This window comes from Acomys minous (genome assembly GCF_964271855.1).
Source record: "Acomys minous genome assembly, chromosome: 7".
Classification (NCBI taxonomy): domain Eukaryota; kingdom Metazoa; phylum Chordata; class Mammalia; order Rodentia; family Muridae; genus Acomys; species Acomys minous.
This window is the reverse complement of record NC_140488.1, coordinates 103,688,010-103,710,164: the sequence shown is the minus strand read 5'-3', so window position 1 is coordinate 103,710,164 and position 22,155 is coordinate 103,688,010. Positions and strand designations below refer to the sequence as shown.

The window sequence follows — 22,155 nt, the reverse complement described above, 5'->3', positions numbered from 1 at the left end:
ACTTTACCTGAAAGCAGGGTTACTTTTCTCTATGCATTTCTTCTGCCACCTGCCCTTCTTGGCTTGTTGGCCATGGTCCTGGAGCTCTCTACAAGTGTTTCCCAGGACTGGCCCTTGCCCTGTGGCTGTAGTAAGTTAAATTCAGGCTCCCTGTCTTAAGGCTTTTCTTCATTTTGGGGTCCTCAGTGTATAGGTCAGTTTCTAATTATTTTCCCCCAAGATGATGCACAACCCCTGCCCTCCAAGTCAGGGTGATAGGAATGGGATTCCTCGGCACTGTCTCCCCTGAGCTGGGTTTGAGGCTTGGGAAGGCTGTGGGCTTGTTCTAAGAGTAGAGTGTCTTTTCTCCACGGCTACCTGGCTTCCCTTGTAGAGGAGGCTTCAGCTTCTATTCCTTTTGTCAGAGATCAGCATTCCTGGAATTGTGATGAGTTTGCCTTCTTTTCTGTATGTTTCCAATGTTTACTCTGCACTTTCCCAGTATTTTGTCACCATCTTTGAGTTTGGGAAGTTCCCTGCTTGTCTTTCTCTTTGGGATAGAGTCTGTTGTTTTCTGACTTTTCTCCTTTAGTGAGTCACACCACAGCAGATTCTCAGCTGCCGTCTTAGTACAGCCTGGTTTTTTTTTTTTTTAACTTCTTGGATTTTATTTATTTATTATTAGAATACTAGAACCTAGTAATTAGCCTAAGGAGAAATTCTCTCATTGTATTAGTATTAAGTAGAAAAGTTTTTACATATTTCTTTATATATTTTCATACATTATCATATACAGTTTTATCTATGTACACACACATACTATTTGTTTATGGATTGTAGCAGTAAATAAAGTGGAATTCAACAAGTAGAGTTTGTCTGGATGTGGTGGCACAGGACTGTATTCTCAGCACTTGGGAGGCAGAGACAGCCAGATTTCTGTGAGTTTACAGCCAGCCTGGTCTACATAGAGCAGTAGTCCTCAACCTTCCTAATGCTGCGACCCTTTAATACAGCTCCTCATGTTGTGGTGACCTCCAACCATAAAATTACTTTGTTGCTACTTCATAACTGTGATTTTGCTACTGTTATGAATTGTAATGCAAATATCTGATGTACAGGCTATCTGATATGGGACCTCTGTAGAGGTCTTGACCTATAGGTTATAGCCAGGGCTATGTAGTGAGAACCTGCTTAAATTTTTATAAGTTAAATTTATATGTATAATGATCTCATGGCATAATTGGATATTTTATGATCAAAATAATGTTTAATAGATGTCATTATTGATTTGGGCTTTCAATTGTTTAATTTGTAACAAGAAACCACTTTCTTCTCCAAGGGAATAAAACCAGCCAGCTTCAATAAAGTCACAGACCCTGAAGTGAAAGAAATAATTGAAGGATGTATTCGACAAAACAAATCAGAAAGGTTAGTGGGAATTATAACATTATATAAATGATGGGTGCATTTTTAATCTTGGATACTGTAATATATCTCACTGTATGCCATTTGACATTTTCCACCTTGCTATCATGTGTTGAATTTGAATTGACATTTGTGTTTGTTGTGACAAACTTTAATCATCAACTTAATAGTGGGATGAAATAAATTTTTAAAAGTAAGATGTAAAGCAGGTAATAAATTGCTTGTTTAATTAGTTGAGAGTAAGCAGATATATTACATTTGGGTTTATATATTTATGCTAACAATAATGGTAAAAATAATATGGGCATTTTTCTTCAAGGAGTATTCTATATTGTGTCAAAATTTGTATTTTTGTATAGGTAACTGTTTTCTGTTGACTTTTACTTTTATTTTGAGCTATGTATAATTACTGGCTTACATTGGTAGCTTCATTTTTTTAAAAAATATTTTTCTGTGTATATGTGTGTCTGGGTTTATGTATGTGCACCATGTACATGCAGGTATGTGCAAAGGCCAGAAGAGGTGTTGGATCACCTGATTCTGGAGTCATATGCAATTGTAAGCTGCCCAATGTGGGTACCTGGGAGCCAAACCTGGGTGCTCTGGAAGAGCAGCAAACGTTCTTAACTGCTAAGCCATCTCTCCAGCCCCATTTTAGCCATTTTAAGTGTGTCTTTTAGAAACTTAATTTAAGTACAGTGCATTCATATTATTGTAATCCATTACCACTAACAATCTCCAAAATATTTCTTCATCCTAAACTATAACTTTTAACCACTAATAATTCAGAATTTTTCCTTTCCACTTTCTTTTTTAAAAATAATTTTTGAAGCCGGCCGTGGTGGCACATGCTTTTAATCCTAGCACTTGGGAGGCAGAGGCAGGCGGATCTCTGTGAGTTTGAGGCCAGCCTGGTCTACAAAGTGAGTCTAGGACAGCCACGGCTACACAGAGAAACCCTGTCTTGAAAATAATAATAATAATAATAATAATAATAATAATAATAATAATAATAATAATTTTTGAGATCATAATTATATCATTACCTCTTTCCATTTTGTTCTTCTAAATCCTCCCATTCCTGGCCTCATTTTTTAATTGTTACATAAACACCCCCCCACACACACACACATACACACAATTACTACAAGCTGCTCAGTCTATAGAATGTTACTTTTAATTGAATGACTGTTTAATGTGCTCTTCCTTGCAGACAACTATTTCTCCTGCTTTCATCATCTCTTAGTTGCCTGTAGTTCTTTGTCTAGGGTTGAGGACTTGGGAGCTTTTCTCTATTGGTGTCCTCCTTGTTCAGGTCATATTTGGCCAGACATGTTGGTAAAACTTCATGGGTGTAGCTTCCCTGTCATTTCTTGGAGACACAATTTCACAGCACATTTTCTGTTCCTCTGGCTCTTACAATTTCTCCTTCCCCTTTTGTAGTGAATTTTAAGCCTTAGGTGCAGGGGTTGTGTTGTAGCTACATCAGTTGGGACTGGACTTCACAACTCTGCATTTTGATGGATTGTGGTTTTCTATAAAAAAACAAAAGGACTTTCCCTGATGAGGGGTAAGAACTACACTTAATATCTGTGTTTATAAGGATAGGTACCAGAAAGTGCTATGCAAACTGCTGGTCATTGTGTTGTTGATTTTTGGTCCAAGTCTTTTAGCTCCAGGCCCTTCTGGCTTTCAGAGTTTCCATTGAGAAATCAGCTGTTATTCTGATGGGTTTCCTTTCTATGTGACTGTAGCTTTTTCTTCTTTCAGCTTTCAATATTCTCTTTTTGTTGTGTATAGTTAGTGTTTTAGCTATGATATGCCATGGGGATATCACTTTTGTCTATGCCTGTAACTCAAAGGTTGGGTCTTCTCATAATGTCCCACACTTCCTGCATGTTCCTTTCCTGTGTGGGTTTTTTTTTTAATTTTTCATATTCTTTGCTTATTTTACGTAGATCTTCTACTTATCTTCTGTTTGATTCATTCTAATTGAAAGACATTCCTTTCAGGTTTCTATTATTTTTTTCGGTTCCATCTTCATGTCAGTTTGAGTCCTTGTCAATATTTCTCTTTGTTGAATTTTGAATTTTGTTTTCAAATCCTTGATTGTTTTGTCATTTCTATCAGCCTTATGTTTTTGTTTTCCTGGGCATCACTCTAGGATGAGTGTGTGTGTGTGTGTGTGTGTGTGTGTGTGTGTGTGTGTGTGTGTGTGTCTTCTTTAAACCCTTGAATCCTGTGACAAAATTTATGATTGTTCTTTTAAATTCTGTATCCCGGGGTTTATTTAGGTAATCTCTTTGGCAGACTTTTCTATAGAACTAGTATACTTTGGGGGACAGGTTGTCATCTTTCATAGTGTCTGTATTTTCTTTTGTTAGTCCTGTGTCTTGCTAGATCCCGGAGAAGGGTGTGGCGGAGCCGGCTGGGTAGAGAAGTTGGATGGTGCATGGTGGGGCCTGTGAGTCAGGACAGGCATGGTGGGGCCTGGAGGGAAGAGGGTTGTCTTTCTGTTCTACTATGTCTGTGAATGTGCTTGTTTTGTTCTAGATGCCTCAGTGGAATGTTTATTATTTTATGTTTGGCTTATTACATTGGTTTGGATTATCTTTTTCCCGAGAGAGGGTCTCTCTGTGTAGCCTTGGCTGTCCTGGACTCACTTTGTAGATCAGGCTGGCCTCGAACTCAGAAATTTGTCTGCCTCTGCCTCTGCCTCCTGAGTGCTGGTATTGAAGGTGTGCACCACCACACCCAGCTTTAGTGTGGATTTTCAAAGTTGACTTCTATTGTAGCATGTATCAGAATTTCATCTCTTTTAAGGTGAATAATATTCCATTGTGCATTTATGCCACATTTTTGTTATACATTCATGTGTTAATTAAATATTTATTTTCACCTTTTGGGTATTCTTTCTCTTCTCTGTTAGGCCTTATACATTTTAAACAGGCACTTCTGCCATTAAGGTATAAGCATGGTATCTTTGGGTTATTGTGAGTTATGTTATATGAATGTTGGAGTATGAGTATCTGTTTAAGGCTCTGCTCATAAATTTTTTGAGTATATACCTATTAGGAATGTTGAATCATATAATAAATGTTTTAAAGGCCTCATACTTATTAGACAAGTGCTGTACCACTGAGCTGCATCACCAGCTCTAGACATTGCCTATTTGGTTTATTGCTTTCTTCTTCTTCTTCTTCTTCTTCTTCTTCTTCTTCTTCTTCTTCTTCTTCTTTGTTTGTTTGTTTGTTTGTTTGTTTTTGAGATAGGCTCTCTCTATACAGCTCTAGCTGTCCTAGAATTTACTCTGTAGACCAGGCTGGTCTCAAACTCACAGAGATCCACCCACCTCTCCTTCCAAATACTGATTAGTGTGCGCCACTACACCCAGTTCTAGATGTGTGTGTTTTTTTTTAATGAAGTTAAGAATATTGTATTGAGCCATTCTCATGGCGCAGAGGATAAAGGTACTTGTTTCCAAGCCTGGGAACCTGGGACTGAAATCAGGGCACACATGGTAGAAAGAGAAAACCAACTCACATAAATTGTACCCTGACCTCCAAATATAAACCATGGCATCCACTCCTCCCTCCAGTAAAGAGTAATAAAAACATTAAATATTTTGTGTTGAATTCAGAGTTTTATTTTAGATTCTGATTGTAATCATAACCTGATTAAAGAACAATAAAATACTCAAAAGTAACACCATGCTAGAAAAATCACAAGCCTCAAGATCATATTAAAATTAAACTCTAGACCCACATTTAATGTCATCTTGAAGTTACTCGTTCCTTAAAATAGGTAATATGAGCCAGGCGTGGTGGCACATGCCTTTAATCTTAACACTCGGTAGTCAGAGGCAGGCAGATCGCTGTGAATTTGAGACTAGCCTGTTCCACAAAGTGAGTCCAGGAGAGTCAAGGCTACACAAAGAATCCTTGTCTCAAAAAAAGCCAAAAAAAAAACCCCCAAAATAGGTAAAAATAGGTAATATTTTGACAATTCAAGGGATAATGAATGTATATAAAATATTTAACAGCAATACGTTGTCAATAATAGGGAATCAGTAATTTCTTCTGCTGCTATTGGTCAGTAAAATTACTTAAAATTTTTGTTAAGAGACAAAGGACTCTACTTGTGTATATATTCTTTAACATATCTCATTTTTATCATATTGCTTTAGTTAAGTATTTGTCTTTTTTTTTAACTAAAAATAGCTTTTAAAATCCTTCACTTTTCAGACACTAGATATACATATGTTTTATACAGCAGGGGTTCTCTACATAGACTGATAGATACAGACAGATTAATTATAATGTGCATATCTTAAAAGTTTCTGAAGGAAAAATTACTTGCCCTGGCTTGCAAAAGAATCCTTTGAAGCCATATCCTCTCGCTTCTCTTCAGAGATGGTTAGTCTTTGATATTAAGCTAGGGTTGGATCCATTATGTGTAATGTAGAGGCTAAAATCAGAGTTGAGTACTTCAGGAAAACCACTGGAGCAGAGGATGCCTGTGTGTGTGCTTGGAATCCTGGCACACAGGAAACCATGGCAGAAAAAATGAGATTTGGAGCTAGCTTGAGCTACGTAGTGAGACTCTGTCTTCATTTAAAAAAAAAAAAAAAAGAAAGAAAGAAAAAGGGAAAAAAGGACAGAGTAGAACACCCCTTGAATTCTAGCACTTGAGATGCACAGGCAGACTAATCTATGTATGTTCAAGGCCAGGTTGCTCTATTTAGTAAGTTCAAAGTCAGCCAAAGCTACACAGTGAGACATTGTCTCAAATTTTGTTTTGTTTTGTTTTTCCAGACGTTTGACACTGTCTCAAATTAAAAACAAAGAAAGTACTGTTCTTCATTGAAGCACATTAGCTTCACCTATGACATCCTTCTAAAGAGTGAAGTATACACTGATTAAATAATATATTTTTATGTATTTTTAAACAGTCTCATTCTATAGCTTAGACTATTCTAGAAATCACTATGTAGCACAAGCTGACAAACGCTGTGATACAGGAATGACCCATCATACATACCTTCTGACTGGATAATTGTAATATAGTCTATTTAAAACGTTTGTAAGAATTTGGATTTTCAGTTCACCTTAGAGTTTTTATCTCTGGGAAGTGTTTTTAGTTTCCTTTGTTAAAGGTCTATTGCTTTAGTCTTAGTAATGTAAGTCAGTGGCTTAAAGGAAGCTAACAAATCTAGGTAACAATTCTCTCTAGGTGTACTTTTATTTGTGTTAGACTTTATTGTGAAGATATGATACTGGTTATTAATCTTTATTTAAGATCATGCTATATTCATGTAAGTTGACATTTGTTTCCCTAGTAATAAACTGATTATAAGGTATAGTTTTTATAACAAAACAATTAATGGAGTAATAGAAAATGTAAAGTAACGCTGTCACTTCGATACAATTAACTTTTACTATTTACAGGATCATATCTTGCTTATGACTGGAAGAATTGATGAGATATATGTTTTGCTTACTAGGTTATCTATCAAGGACCTACTAAACCATGCGTTCTTTGCTGAGGATACTGGACTGAGGGTGGAGTTAGCAGAGGAAGATGATTGCTCAAATTCATCTCTGGCTCTAAGACTTTGGGTTGAAGATCCTAAAAAGTTAAAAGGCAAACATAAAGACAATGAAGCTATTGAATTCAGTTTCAATTTAGAAACAGATACACCTGAGGAAGTAGCATATGAAATGGTAAATAAATCTTAGAGATCCTTTCCTACACATTATAGTAGCCTGACTGGTGAATTATTCTTTTCTACTTCTCATTGCCTCCTTGCTTGTTTTTTGTTGTTGTTGTTGTTTTTTGTTTTTTTTTGTTTGTTTGTTTTTTGTTTTTTGAGACAGAGTTTCTTTGTGTTGCCTTGGCTGTCCTGGACTCGCTTTGCAGACCCCCTGCCTCTGCCTCCCAGAGTGCTGGGATTACAGGCGTGAGCCACTGCACCTGGCTGAGACAGGCTTTGTAACTGGCATTACAAGGTCCTGAGGCATTATTCTTGTATCAGTTAAAGGCTGCCACATGCATACATGGCCAATTTCAAAAGCATATAAAAGCTGGGTGTGGTGGCATACATCTGCAATCCCAGCACTCAGAGAGGTGGAGAAAGAGGCAGGCAGATCTCCGTGAGTTCAAGGTCAGCCTGGTCTCCAAGTTGAGTCCAGGACAGCCAAGGCTGCACAAAGGAACCCTGTCTTGAAAAACAAACAAACAAAAAAGCATTTAGAGACCAACTATCAATTATTAGAATTTTGAGTTTGATGTACAACATATGATTTAAGTAAAGAACACTAGCGGGTTTTTTGTTTGTCTGTCTGTTTGTTTGTTTGTTTTGGTTTTCGAGACAGGGTTTCTCTGTATAGCCCTGGCTGTCCTGGAATTCACTCTGTGGACCAGGCTGGCCTCAAACTCACAGCGATCCACCTGCCTCTGCTTCCCAAGTACTGGGATTAAAGGCGTGTGCCACCATTGCCCAGCAAAAGCTATCGTTTTAAAGAAGGAGTTTATTTATTATGTTTTCCTTTGCAGGTCAAGTCTGGATTCTTCCATGAAAGTGATTCCAAAGCTGTTGCTAAATCCATTAGGGACCGTGTGACACTGATAAAAAAGATAAGAGAGAAGAAGCCTGCTGGATGCTTAGAGGAGCGCAGGGATTCCCAGTGCAAGTATGTGGGGAAAGCACTTCCTCAGCAGCGGACTGCAACTTTACCACCTGCTCCTGCCCCTGCTCCTGCTCCGGCTCCGGCTCCCGCTCCTGCTCCGGCTCCGGCTCGGGCTCCGGCTCCAGCTCCGGCTCCGGCTCCGGCTCGGGCTCCGGCTCCGGCTCCGGCTGCAGCTCCGGCTCCGGCTCGGGCTCCGGCTCCAGCTCCGGCTCCGGCTCCAGCTCCGGCTCCGGCTCCAGCTCCACGCGCTGTGGCTGAATGTGAAGAAAAAGACGTTGATCAACATGTTCGACAACAACTTGTACCAGGAAAACTACAGCAGCAATCCTCCTCTGTTAGAGGTAAGAAACCCGTGAAGACAAATGTCTAACTATATTTTCTTGTCTTTAAATAGCATGTTTGTACTTTTCAGAGTATTCTAGTATCTATTATTTTATTAAGCCACACTATAAAGCACAGATCTAAAGAAACGAAATAAGAAGGAAAACCCTAGGGAGAATGTTTAATTCTCGTTCAGAAGGGCAAATAGAAGGAACACCAGAGTACTTGAAGAGAGCGAACAGGGAGGGAGCCTGCCATAGCGGTCCTCTGAAAGACTCCACCCAGCAGGGGAAGGAAGCAGATGCTGAGACTCACAGCCAACCTTCCAGATGGGGTGTAGGGAGTCTTAGGGAAGAGTTGGAGGATAGAAGGACCTGGAGGAGACAGAAACTCCATAGGGAGATCAATGGAGCCTACAGAGACTGATGCACCAACTAAGGACCGTGCATGGTGAGGACCTAGACCCTCTGCTCAGGTGTAGTAGATAGGCAGCACCGTCTCCTTGTGGGCCCCACAATATGGGGAGAAGAGACTACTTCTGACATGGACTCACATGTTGATCACTTCCCCATGGTGGGGCGGTCTTGCCAGGCCACAGAGGAAGAGGATACAGGCAGTCCAGATGAGAGTTGATAGGCTGGGGTCAGATGATAGGGGAGAAGAGCTCCCCTTTCTGAGGACTAGAGGGGGGGGGAGGGGGTGGGATCGGGAGGCGACAAGGGATGGGGCTACAATGGGGATGTAAAGTGAACAAATTAAAAATTAAAAAAAAAAACTTTTAAAGTAGAGTTGGGCATGGTGGCATGCTCCTTAAATCCCAGCACTGGGTAGGCAGAGGCAGGTGGATTTCTGTGAGTTCAAGGCCAGCCTGGTCTATAGAGTGAGTTGTACAACAGTCAAGTTACAAAGAACCCCTGTCTCAAAAAACAAAAATTTAAAATAGACCAGATCGTTTCCTTACATTAAAATCAAGAAAGCTGAGCTAGGAATTTGTTCTAGTTGAGAGTATCGCCCTAGGCTTGATCCCCCACACCATATACATTGGACATGGTGGTACTTACCCATAATTCCCGCATTTGCAAAGTGGAGGCAGGAGGACTGGAAGTTCATGGTCATCCTCATTTAGTGCAAAGCTAACCTGGAATACATGATAGTCGGCTAACAGTAAATTTAGGGAATTCTTTCAGTGACTTGCCCGTGTTCTGGTTGCAGAGAAAGTATACTATAGCAGCTGTTGACGTTCCGAGAAATGATATTAATAACAGAATAGGCTAGCTTAAGCCCATGAAGAAAATTGAGAACCAAAGATACAGTTTATTAGCCGGCTGAGGGGAGGCAGAGGCAGGAGGATCTCTGTGAATTCGAGGCCAGCCTAGTTTACAGAGTGAGTCTGTGACAGTCAAGGCTACACAAAGAAACCCTGTCTCAACAAACAAAACAAAAAACAAAAAACAAAACCAACCAAACAAAAAAAGCCCTAGTTTATTTATTAAGGAGTTTTTTAGATGTTAAGAGCCTTAGTATTTTATACTAGAGTGAAAACATAAGCCCTCTAGGGTCCTTTTTTCCTATAATACATTGTCTTTTTTAAAAAACACGTAGTAGGAGAGTGTGGTGGCACAGTCCTTTAATCTTAGCACTGCGGAGACAGAGGCAGATCTCTGTGATTTAGAGGCTGGGCTGCTCTACATAGTGAGTCCCAGGTCAGCCAGTACTAAATAGGGAGACTGTCTCAAACAACAACAGCAACAACAAATTAATTAAATAAAATATAAATTAAAAAATTAAAAACTACAGCATTTAAAAAGCTATAGCCAATTGTTCTGCAAAGGGAACATTTTCCTACTACGTTCTAGGAATTATGGACCATGAGACTTCTATTTTACTTAAGTCATAGCAGCAAGTATATATTAGGATACACATGAAATGACTAGAAAATTGGGATAGTTGATTTTGCCTCCTCGTTCTCTGTTTTTCTTCTTTGTTTTGGAGATGATCTTGCCTAGGCTGTGCCCTCAAACTCATGATCCTCTTGCCTATGTCTTCTAAGTGCTGGGATTATGAGTATATGCCACTGTGCCTAGCTGCAACTTCCTTTTCCTTTTCCTCTTCTACTCTCCTTTTCTGGCTTCCTTAATTCTTGTTCCCTACTGTCCCCCACCCTCTCTCAGTGATTGGGGTAGAACCCAAGACCTTGTGCATTATAGGCAGGTAATCCACCATGAAGCTGTATCTTCAGCTCCTGGGATTATTTTTATGTGATTTTTTTTCAGAGTCTCAATTACATAGCTCTGGCTGTTACTCTGTAGACCAGGCTGGCCTTGAACTCACAGAGATCCACCTGCCTCTGCTTCCCAAGTGCTGGGATGAAAGGCATGCATCACTATGCCTGGATTTATGCGATTATCTTAAGTTTGCTTTATAAGGAAGATTTTGAGACTTGGGGAGTGGGTAGGGTAACACATGCCTCTAATCTCAGCACTCTTGAAGACTGAGGCAGGAGGGTCAGGAATTTGATGTCAGGCTGGGGAGGTGCCTCAGTAATTGCCTTGTACAAGGACATGAATTCCATATCCAAAAAAGAAAAAAAAGGTGAGCAGTGCCTAAGGACCAATATCCAGAATTGTACACCTGTCACTTGTGCACACACATGTGACCATGTTCTCTCTCTCCCGTCCTCTCCTTGCCCCTATAGTCTGAGGTTACTCTCACAAGACAGAAGAAACAAAACAAGAAAACGAAAATTTTAGAAATGGAAACATACTCAGTGGCTGAGTGTAAATTTATCATGCTTAAGGCCTTGTGTTTGATCCTTGGCATTCTAAGAAACAGAAACAGTTGCTTGCACCGCAATGTCAACATTCAATTGACCTGTAAAGAGTCTCACCTGCCTGGCTATTTGTTTGCTTTTGAGACAGGCTTGCCATAGCCCACCCTGTCCTTGAACTTACTTCTAACCCAGGCTGGCCGCTAACTTGTGACCTTTTCGTTTTTATCTTCCCAATGCTGGTATTAGTTCTTTTGAAAAATATTAATTATTAAGTATGAATATTTTATTTGAAACTTTTCATAGTAGAAAAAACATTAAAGAAACATTTACCTGTTATTTATACCATTTGAACATTGTACTCCATGTTTTCCTGTTTTTCCTTCCCCCTTTTGTTCATTTTCTTTGTTGAAGGTGACACTTCATCTGAGGCAGCAGCAGGACTAGTTCTACGTTCAGATACTTCAAGTCATGCCCCTGTGGCCTACTCTTCAAACCAGACAACTAGCTCTCAGGTAATCTCTAGTGTCCTACAGGCTGACATTATGTTCCATGGCAAATATATTCTTCTCACCAACTTATAGGACATTGCCAGCAAATTTCAGGAATGAGAGAATCACTATTACATTTTTAATGTACAAATATATATATATATATATACTGATATATATATATAAATATATATTTGTGTGTGTGTGTGTGTGTGTGTGTGTGTGTGTGTGTGTGTATTACACTGTAAATTGGAGGGTTTATCTGTTTTCCTTTTTTTACCAGTTGCAGGAACAGCCAAAGTTGACTCAGTCTCCAGTTTTGCCTGTGGTTCAAGGTCAGTCCTCTGCGATGCCTATATATGCCACTGGACTTGCAGTTGTTTCACAGTCCCAAATTTCTCCATCAAGTATCCAGAAGGTCTCACAGATAAAGGTAAGGAAAAGTTCTTGTTTGTTTATTTGTTTATTTTCTGAGACAGGGTGTGCAGCCTTGGCTGTCCTGGAATTCTCTCTGTAGACCTGGCAGAGATTGGCCTGTCTCTGCCTCCCTAGTGCTGGCATTAAAGGTGTGTGACACCACTGCCCAGCAAAGGAGATACAGTTTTAAAAGTATTTTTAATTTATAATTTAAATTTTAATTGAATTTTATTTGTATGAGTGTTCTGCCTGAATGTATGTCTCTGTACCACAAGCATTTCTGGTTCTTGTAGGCCAGAAGGTGCCAGATCTCCTGGATCTGGACTTAAAAGTTGGTTGTAAGCCGCTATGTGGTTGCTGAGAATTGAACCCAGGTCCTCTGGAAGAGCAGCTACTGCTCTTAACCTCTGATCCATCTCTCCAGCCTCCATAAGGCACATATTTTAGAAGCTATTAATTGAAACATATTTCCCATTGTCTATATTTTTCTGACAAGTAATAATTCTCTTTCATCAGCTAACCATAAATTAGGTAAAGGACACTGAAAGTACAACATTGTTCCTGATTCCTTATACCCAATTACGTTTTTCTTGAGGATCTAATATTGTTCAAGTAGACTCAAGAAATACTAGATCTCTAATTGGAGAAGAACAGAAGAACTTAGTGCAACCAAACGCATATTTGGGACTCTTGTTTCTTTTTCTTGGCAAACCAGTCTTTTCTTTGTATTGATTTTTTTCCAGGCTGGCTAGATGATGGAGAGATATCTGTTGAAGTTAATTAAAATAGTATTTCATAGACTCTCCTAATTCGAACACACATTCATCTAAATTTTTGGTTTGTTTTTAGACTTTTTTGGAGAAATTTTGACTTTCAAATGCACAAAACCAGTATTATTCATTTCTGACAATGAGTAGCCCATCTTTGTGTGAATTCGTGTATCTACTGTATTCTGGTTGCCTGTGTCACAGACTCTGGGCATACTTGGACTTTTGTCTGCCATCGTTTATTTTCTTTGTCCCCCTCCACTCCGTGCATGTGCATTCCCTCTCTGGGAGTAAGATGCTCTGAGCTCTTGGGTATTTTCTAGTTAGCATGTGGTGCATTTGTTTCTTTTGAGAGGTTGCCTGTAGTTAGTTCCAGTTTATCAATAGACCTTTTTATTTCAAGACAGGGTTTCTCTGTGTAGCCTTGGCTGTCCTGGACTCACTCTGTAGACCAGGCTGGCCTTGAACTCAGAGAGATCCACCTGCCTCTGACTCCTGAGTGCTGGGATTAAAGGTGTGTGCCACCATTGCCCAGCATCAATAGACTTTTAATGACTACTATCTTTTGAGAAAATGGAGTAATATGTCATTCTTATCCCCAAAGAGCTCATAATCTCACAAAATAAGATTGACAGAAGCATTTAAAATATGCTGGGAGTAATCTTGGTCTATAGACTTAGTTGAGTATTTGGGTAATATGTATAAGTGATCTATAGGTAGGAGGTGCAGAGAGACAGAGACAGAGACAGAGACAGGGAGAGATAGACACTAGACCTGGTGTGGGCTTATGAAACCCCAGAGCCCAAACCCAGTGACCACCTTCCCCCAGCAATACCGCACCCATTAACTCTTCTAAGAAGTCCACCAACTGGGCACCAAACATTCAGATATATGAGCCAATGGGTCTATTCTCATTTAAACCATCACAGCAACCATTTGGGTCTTTTAATGAGCAAATGGTCAAACTCTAGGAATGATTACCACCAACCTGACTTATTTCTGCCAACTTTACCCTGTATTCTTGAGTACTTATGTTCATTTTAGTTATGATGTTGAAAACCTTTGTATTTTCTCTTGGAACACCTGCATAGAGTGTGTAAAAGTGTCACATTGAGTTACTCTGTATCTCTACCAGGGTTAAAATAATTTCTGTGGTAAGTGCAATAAATGAGAAGCCATGAGCAACATATTGCTAGGACTGTTCTAGCTTTCATTCATTCAACTAGCATTTACTCATAGTGTAAGAGTTCTGCAGAAGGAAGGCCTAATGCTTGTACCTAGTACCTTTTAGATTACTTGGTGATATAACATTTCTTGAGTCTGTTTGGAATAGTCCCAATAAAATGGGCAAGATACAGGCATTTACAATTTGAATTTTCCTTACACTAGCACCAGGAACCACAGCTGGTCCTTAGAGTAGATGGACAAACTTCAGCCAACTCATGACTTATACCTGTTAGTTGCTGGAGTTTTGCAACCAACCTTTTCTACAGTTAATTTCTCAGACATTGTCTGCTCCACTGATGACTTTGCAACACCCAGCAGTTGATCTTTAACTTGAGCTTGGCCCTAGAAATGGAAATAAGGCTTTAGTCAAAGCACTATTTGCCAATCAGACTCTTACTTCTTCCCAATTAATCATCTGCAAACTTTATTAAGTCAGACTTCTGCCCAAAATGTGAGCAGCACACAGAATGCTGCTGATGAGGCTTGTTTCCTTTGTAATTCCACTGGGAGGCATTTGGGGACACATCAGCCATTGCAAAAGATATAGTCAGTATCGCAGCCATATGAAGGCTGTGACACAACCCCAGGAGCAAACTGCTTTCTTAGCACAGCTAACCTACACAATCCAGGCTTCAACACAGCCTATTTATTCACTGCCAGCCTTGAGCATCTTCTTTATATTGCACAGCCACGGGGTCATGGTATATATTCTGTACAAACGTCTTAGCCAGTCATATATTATCCTATAGGGATAATTCTCATTCAAACCACCACAGTATGTATGTGTGTGTTCCTAAACATATAAATACAACCTGCTCAGTCCATATGATGTTTCGTGCATGTATGTTTTCAAGGCTAACCATTGGTATTGGAAATGTGTGTGTCTCCAGAGAGGACAATTTTGCCCATTCTCTGCATTCTGTAATTGCCTGTATCTTCAGAGATACAGAATAGGTGAATCTTTTTGTATTAATACCCTTATATCTGGTACTTAAAGTTTATCATTAATTTTTGTTATATATGCTTTATCACAAACCCACTTTGATAATCAGGTTGAGTTTGAAGGCTGTAGCTTTTCCACTTGATACAAACTATTACATCTTTGTTTTATTGCCATCTTACTTCCCTGATGTATTTCAAAGTTAAAATAATTTAACTGTAACATAGGTATCCTTAACTAGGACTCTGTATTTGTTTTTACATACAGCAAAAGGCGCAGATCATAATTCAGTACATTTTGACAAATGCTAAGCAAGCAAAAGCCAATTTGCAATCAAAGCTACTGTCAGCATGGATATAGTTCACATATTGAGAAACTTTCTGTAAAAATCTAGCAGTGGTGTAGCGTCTGTATGTTCCAACCATTGGGTTGTGCTGTTTTATGCACGAAAGGAATCATAAATTGTAAACATACTAGTGTGGCTGTGTTCCAGTAAAACTTACTTTGGAAAAACAGATGGCTCACCAGCTTTGTCCCATAGGTCACAGGTTGCCAACAATATAGAATCAATATTCTGCATCTATGCCTTAGAAAGTTCCTTCATACCTCTTCTTAGTAAGTCCTCCACACACCATACCAATGTCCGAGACTAGGATCTATTTAGTTAGCCTAGAGCACAATGCTGCACAATAATTACTCCATCCTAAACCTCCAACCTAGTACAGTTTCCTTCCATTCAGATTTCCCACATTATACTTGCTTTTTACTCATCTCCTAGGTCTGGCTCATTCCTCCTGGTATTTCCCAGTCCTCTCCTCATGCATCCCTCCTGTCCTTCCTGCTCTTTTCTCCTCCCTTCACTGGACCAGGATGTCCCACCCTATTCTCTGTTACCACCCGGCATTGGCTACTTGGATTCTATTGGCAATACGGAGAACAAATGGTGACATGTTTACACAAACTTGAGACTTGCTGTACTTAGAATAAAATCACAATGCAGTGTGCAGGTTGGGAGCAGATAGTAAGGTAGAGAAATCTGCATTTGAATGAACAAGGGTAAACTGTACATGGTCTACACAAATACTATGCCAACAATTTGGCATTTAGTTTGAGAGTAAAGACCATCATAGCAGATAGTCCAGTTTAATTTCTGTTACTGTTGTAGAACACACTGACACAAGGCATTTAATGGAGGAAAAGATTTATTTTAGCTTAATTCCAGCTTATAGTCCATCATTGTGAGGAAGTCAAGTCAAGAGAGAGAGAATAAATGCGTGTATAACTGCTTGTTTGTACTTAGCTTAATTCAGTGGTTCTCAACCCACACAGGTGTCACACTAAGACATCCTTCATGTCTGATACTTACAATATGATTTGTAACAGAAGCAAAATTTCAGTTATAAAGTAGTAAGAAGATCATTGTAAGGTTGGAGGTCACAAGAGAAACTGTATTAAAGGGTCACAGCATTAGGAAAGTCAAGAACCACTGACTTAATTCTCTACTTACTAGCTTGTTCCGAGCAGAATCTGCATAGACCACAGAAGCATATTGCACAATATAAGCAGTTCAAAGTTGTAACAACATGGGTCAGATTCAGAAACGAGAGCTCAAAGTGGAGCTCAGTGGTAGAACACTTGTGTACAGTTCCCAAGGTCGTGAGTTCAATTCCATGAAAGGAAGGGAGGAGAGGCACAATGGAGGAAAGAAGTCTTGTTTAAATTATTGTTCTCTTTTTATTTTTCTTTTTTCATTTTCCCTGGATTACTAACACAGCAGTTCTCACCCTTTTGGTCGCAACCTTTTGGTGATCAAACGAACTTTTCACAGAGTCGCATATCAGATATTTGCATTACAATTCATAACAGTAGCAACTTTACAGTTACAAAGCAACAACAAAAATAATTGTATGGTTGGGAGTCACCACCACATGAGGGCCTATATTAAAGAGTCCCAGCAGTAAGAAGGCTGAGTAGTCTAGCATATCCATGATTTTGACTACTACCATTGTCACTCCTTATGGCCAAGTTTCATCTATACTTATCTACAATAATTCATTGAGATTAATTTTAACATAGGATTAAAACCATCTATTCTGCAGTCATGTGTTTTTTGTTTTTTGTTTTAAACTGGTGGAAGACCTAAAAGAAATAGATGGGAAACTTCTCAAAGGTCCACCTAGTGGGTTTTTGAGAAGTCCGGTTGGGTGGAAAATACCAGGGAAGAACAAGTCTTCTCTTAGAATTATCAAGTTAAAGTCAGATCAGTAAATAATCAACTTTGTCAATAAAGCCTAAGAATACATGCTGACATTAGTTTTCTTTCTTAGGGAATATTAATTTCTTAGTTTTAAAAAAAGCGTACTCTTTTTTGTTTGTTTGTTTTTTCAAGACAGGGTTTCTCTGTGTAACAGATCCCTGGCTGTCTAGAATGTGGCCTCAAACTCACAAAGATCCACCAGGCCTCTGCCTCCCAAGTGCTGGGATCAAAGGCGTGCACTGGGCAAAAATCCACTTGGTGTCAGAAAAAATACAATTACAAATTCAAAAAGGAGTCTCATTCTTCTGATACAGCATAGTGCTTTCTCCAGTTTTTAAGAGTGGGGATATTTAGAAACTTTGGATATATAATAAAATTATATTATTTCAGAAATGAAATACCTGCCATATTCTCCAATGTCTGTATTTGGTTACTTCTATTGTAACAACTAAATGATGCATAGTAAATTTTAAGCAATAATTAAGGACTTTGCTCTACTACTTTCTTCTATATTTATAGGATTTTTCTCTAGTCATAAGATTTAAGATATGAAAAAAAGAGTTAAGTTATGAATAAAAGATTTATATTTTTATATTTGTAAAGAATTCTCTAGTATAAATATTTTGTTCCAGATGTATATTTGGGACAAAGATCTTCCCATGGCCATTATATGTAATGAAAAATTTAAAAATTGTTTAGATCTTAAAGTCTCTGCCACTTCTGTGCATTTATAGGGCTTCTCTCCATTATGAACTCCAATGTTAAGTAAAGTGCAAAAATGATTAAAGTCTTTGCCACATAGCTTACATTTGTGGGCTTTCTCTCATATGTGAATCCTTAGTGTTTAGTAATAGTTGAACTGTGGTTAAAGGGTTTGCCACATTCTTCATATCTGTAAGGTTTCTCTTCCCTGTGAATGTTCTGATGCTTTCTAAGATTTGGACACTGGTAAAAGGCTTTACCATGGTTTTTATATTTGTAAGAGTTTTCTCCAGTGTGAATTATCTGGTGTTGAGGTTTGAAAAGCAGCTAAAGGTGCTGCCACATTCTTTGCATTTTTAGGGTTTCTCTCTTTTGTGACCTCTTTGGTTTCTAGTGAAAATTAAATAATAGCTAAAAGTTTTGCACAGCTATTGCATCTGTAGGGTTTATCGCCATTATGAATTCTCTTTAATAAGGTTTCTGCTTTGATTAAAAGTGATATCACAACCCTATACCTTGAATATTTATCTTGAATGTAGGTAGTAAGTGTTGAGTGCTAATGAAAAGTTATACATTTTGTTAAATTGATAAGTTTTGTCCACCATAAATATCTTTGTAATTATTTAGTGTCCATTCTTTTGTAAAGACTTTTCTATTATATATTATATATAAGTTGTAAATGATATATAATATATATAAGGTTTTCCAATAGCTATGTCTTGAATTTGGTTAAACAATAATGGATGAGTAGCAAGTGTTATTTGGGCACAAAAATGACCTATTTGTTAATTTCAGAGAAGAACAAACTCTTTATTAAAAACTCTTAATTTATCACATGTAGAAGTTTGCACTTTGTTTTTCAATATCTTACACACAGATGGTTTTGGTTGTGTAGAAGATCGAACCCAGGGCCATGTGCGTGCCAGGCCAATATCCTACCACTAAGCTGTATCCACAGCAGTATATGAACACTTTCTATGAATGATTAACTGTAGTGCTATATTTGAAATTCTTTAATCTAATGATTGAAGTGTGGGCTAGGCCACTTTTCCAGATTTCCCAAATTTCTCTTCAGAGGAACAAAAGTATGTTTCAAATTGCTGTGGCTGTTTATCTATTAGAAACATGGCTTATGAAAAGTAACATGAATATTCTCAGATGTTTTCTAGTCTTGATTTCTGTTGGCAGTGACTTTTTTTTTTCTTGTGGAATTGCAGTAACTCGGGATTCATCAGTACTTTTCTCTGTGAATGATAAACACAAACAAGAATTACTTAAAATAGTGTTAAGTTTTATTTATTCATTTATTTTTCCTGTTTTTTGTTTTTCGAGACAGTGTTTCTCTATGTTATCTTGGCTGTCCAAGACTCGCTTTGTAGACCAGGCTGGCCTCGAACTCACATCAAGTGCTGGGATTAAAGTTACTATTTTTAAAGACAGCATCTTGTTGTATATCTCTGGATGGCCTGGAATTCACTTTGAAGGTCAGGCAGGTCTCCAACTCACTGAGTTTCACCTCTGGAGTGCTAAGATTAAAGGAGTGCGCCACCATGCCTGCCAAAACACTGATAACATTTAAAGAAAAAAATCTTGAGTAAGATATACTTGATGTAATAATATCAGTAATAGGGTTACTATAGGCATTGGATATGAAGACATTCTACCAGGTTTACAAAGTTAAAAAAAAAGAAGCATAACCATGATGTTTTCTTAAAAAGCAAATTGTATCTTAGCATGAATTTTGCTGTTATCATAATAGGTGTTATTACTGTCCTCCTTACAGCCTGTGTCTCAACCAGTCGCAGCTGAACAACAAGCAGCTGTTCAAAATCCAGATTTTGTTCGAAGGTAAGTATCATAATATTAGTACCAGGAAATCAGTGGTGGCATGCTACTGCACGTCCTTGCATCTTAGAGTACCTTGAATAAAGAGATTTATTTATTTACTTATTGGGTTTTTTTTTTTCAAGACAGGGTTTCTCTGTGTAGTCTTGGCTGTCCTGGACTCACTTTGTAGACCAAGCTTGTCCTTGAACTCACAGAGATCCACCTACCTCTGCCTCCTGAGTGCTGGGATTAAAGGCGTGTGCCACCACCACCCAGCTCTAATGATTATTATTTATTACTGTCATTTCTTTATTTTTTAAGAACTCTAGGAGAAGGGTCTATTGGGAGGGTATGCTGTGGATGGAATCCAACCCTTGTATATGCTGCACAAGCACTGTACCATTGAGCTACATCCTTAGCTCTTACGAGCACTGATATGTAATCTTTTACCACTTGTACTTATGTATGTTCTTTCACATGCAGACATAGAAAGAATTTAGGTTTTGTTTTTAATTCTTTTTGTAAATATCTACAGAGATGGTTCATGGGGAGGTTTTAGAAGAACTCATCAAAAAAATTTTAAGATATGTTTTTTAAAGGTCTTTTGAAATTTAAATACATTTCTTGGAACTTTTATATTTATTAATTCTCTTTATACAATTCACTCATTTAACTTATACAAGTCAGTGGTATTAAGTATATTCATAGTTATACAACTATAACTTTTATAAAGATATTACATGTGTTGATTTTCCTTAAACTTACAATTTTATATTAAGGTTTCTTTAGGTTTTTATGAACAAGATTAAAATGAGTTACTTCTTTTAATCAATAGCTTGAATCAAGATGTGACAACTATGAAAGAAAACACCAATAACCCTGATAACCCAAGTGCAAATGGCAAACAGGACCGGATCAAACAAAGAAGAGCCTCCTGTCCTCGGCCAGAGAAGGGGACCAAATTTCAGCTTACTGTCCTTCAGGTCAGTGTTTGTGTGGCTGGATTAGAGTTTGTGTAGAAGTCTTGAGGACTCAGGAAGGAACAGTGCTGGGGATATAAATCCAGAATATTGTGAAAACTTCTGTAAGCTAACCTCTCCTTAATTCAGAGTAGTTCTCCTCCTCCTCCTCCTCTTCCTCCTCCTCCTCTTCCTCTTCCTCCTCCTCCTCCTCCTCCTCCTCCTCCTTCTTCTTCTTCTCCACTTGTATCTGGACACTAGCCCAAGGGGCATGTCCTATGAAAGTCTTCACTTACCAGGAAAGTGGGACAGAAGGGAGGACATCCTATTGGGACTCTAGGTGAGAGAAACATGGGAGAATGGGGAAATAGAAGGATCCAGAGGGTCCTAGAAACTGTCTTTCTTTCTTTCTTTCTTTCTTTCTTTCTTTCTTTTCTTTTTTTTTTTCTTTTTTTTTTTTTGGTTTGGCTGTCCTGGACTGTACACCAACCAAGCTGGCCTTGAACTCCCAGAGATCCACCTGCCTCTGCCTCCCTAGTCCTGGGATTAAAGGCTTGCACCATCATACCCAGCTCAGAATTTCTGATAAGAAAATTACAACTTTTCTTTTTGAGACAGGGTTTCTCTGTGTAGCCTTCGCTATCCTGTGACTCACTCTGTAGACCAGGCCAGTCTCAAACTCAAAAATCCACCTGACTTTGCCTCCCAGTGCTGGGATTAAAGGGATGTACCCCCACCCCTGTAACCCCCCCACCCCCTACCCTGTGCTAGAAAATTACATTTTAGTTATTAAACTTGGAGATTATAGGAGAAATAAAAAGAAAAACATAAAATTCCTATAATCACCAATCAGAGCTTATTTCTTTTTTAAGTTTTTATCTTTTTTCATGTGTATGTGCAGTGTTTCACATTTTAACATTTTAATAGAGTAAGTAATAGTACCAAAAATATATTGAATTATTTTGTGATAGGTATCCCATATTTTATGTACTATTTTTATCATGGTCCTCCAAAGCCCTTTATAATATAATAGTATACCCATCTTTACAAATAAAGATGCTCAAAGCCAGAGAAGTAATTTTCATTAAATCATTTCAACTACCAAATATCAGATCTGAAGCCAGATCAGACTTGAAAGCCTGTCTCTCTAACCAATATGATAAATGTTGGACTTTATGGATATGGATATGTGGATGGATTTTAAAACCTATATATTGTTTTATATCCTGTCTTCTTAAAAGGTCAATATATTATATACATATTTCTAATAATAGTAAATAATTTGAATACTACTTTAAATGTCTGCAATACGTAGTCCCTTGTACAGAGATATAATTTAATTATCCTTTTCCCATTCTTCCTTTAGGTTCCTTCTGTAACTTGCTGA

The 22,155-nt window shown here is 38.3% G+C and overlaps 1 protein-coding gene across 6 annotated transcripts in view; it reads left to right on the top strand.

The window, feature by feature from the left end:
* The window catches only part of WNK3 (WNK lysine deficient protein kinase 3), a 104,593-nt gene that overhangs the window by 52,875 nt on the left and 29,563 nt on the right, over positions 1-22,155 (top strand). For all 6 annotated transcript variants that reach the window (XM_084790010.1, XM_084790005.1, XM_084790006.1 and 3 more), the window contains exons 6-12: positions 1,319-1,407; positions 6,908-7,127; positions 7,960-8,434; positions 11,596-11,696; positions 11,956-12,105; positions 19,766-19,830; positions 20,645-20,792. In XM_084790010.1, coding sequence (XP_084646136.1) covers positions 1,319-1,407; positions 6,908-7,127; positions 7,960-8,434; positions 11,596-11,696; positions 11,956-12,105; positions 19,766-19,830; positions 20,645-20,792 — 1,248 coding nt within the window. The remainder of the gene's footprint in view (positions 1-1,318; positions 1,408-6,907; positions 7,128-7,959; positions 8,435-11,595; positions 11,697-11,955; positions 12,106-19,765; positions 19,831-20,644; positions 20,793-22,155) is intronic.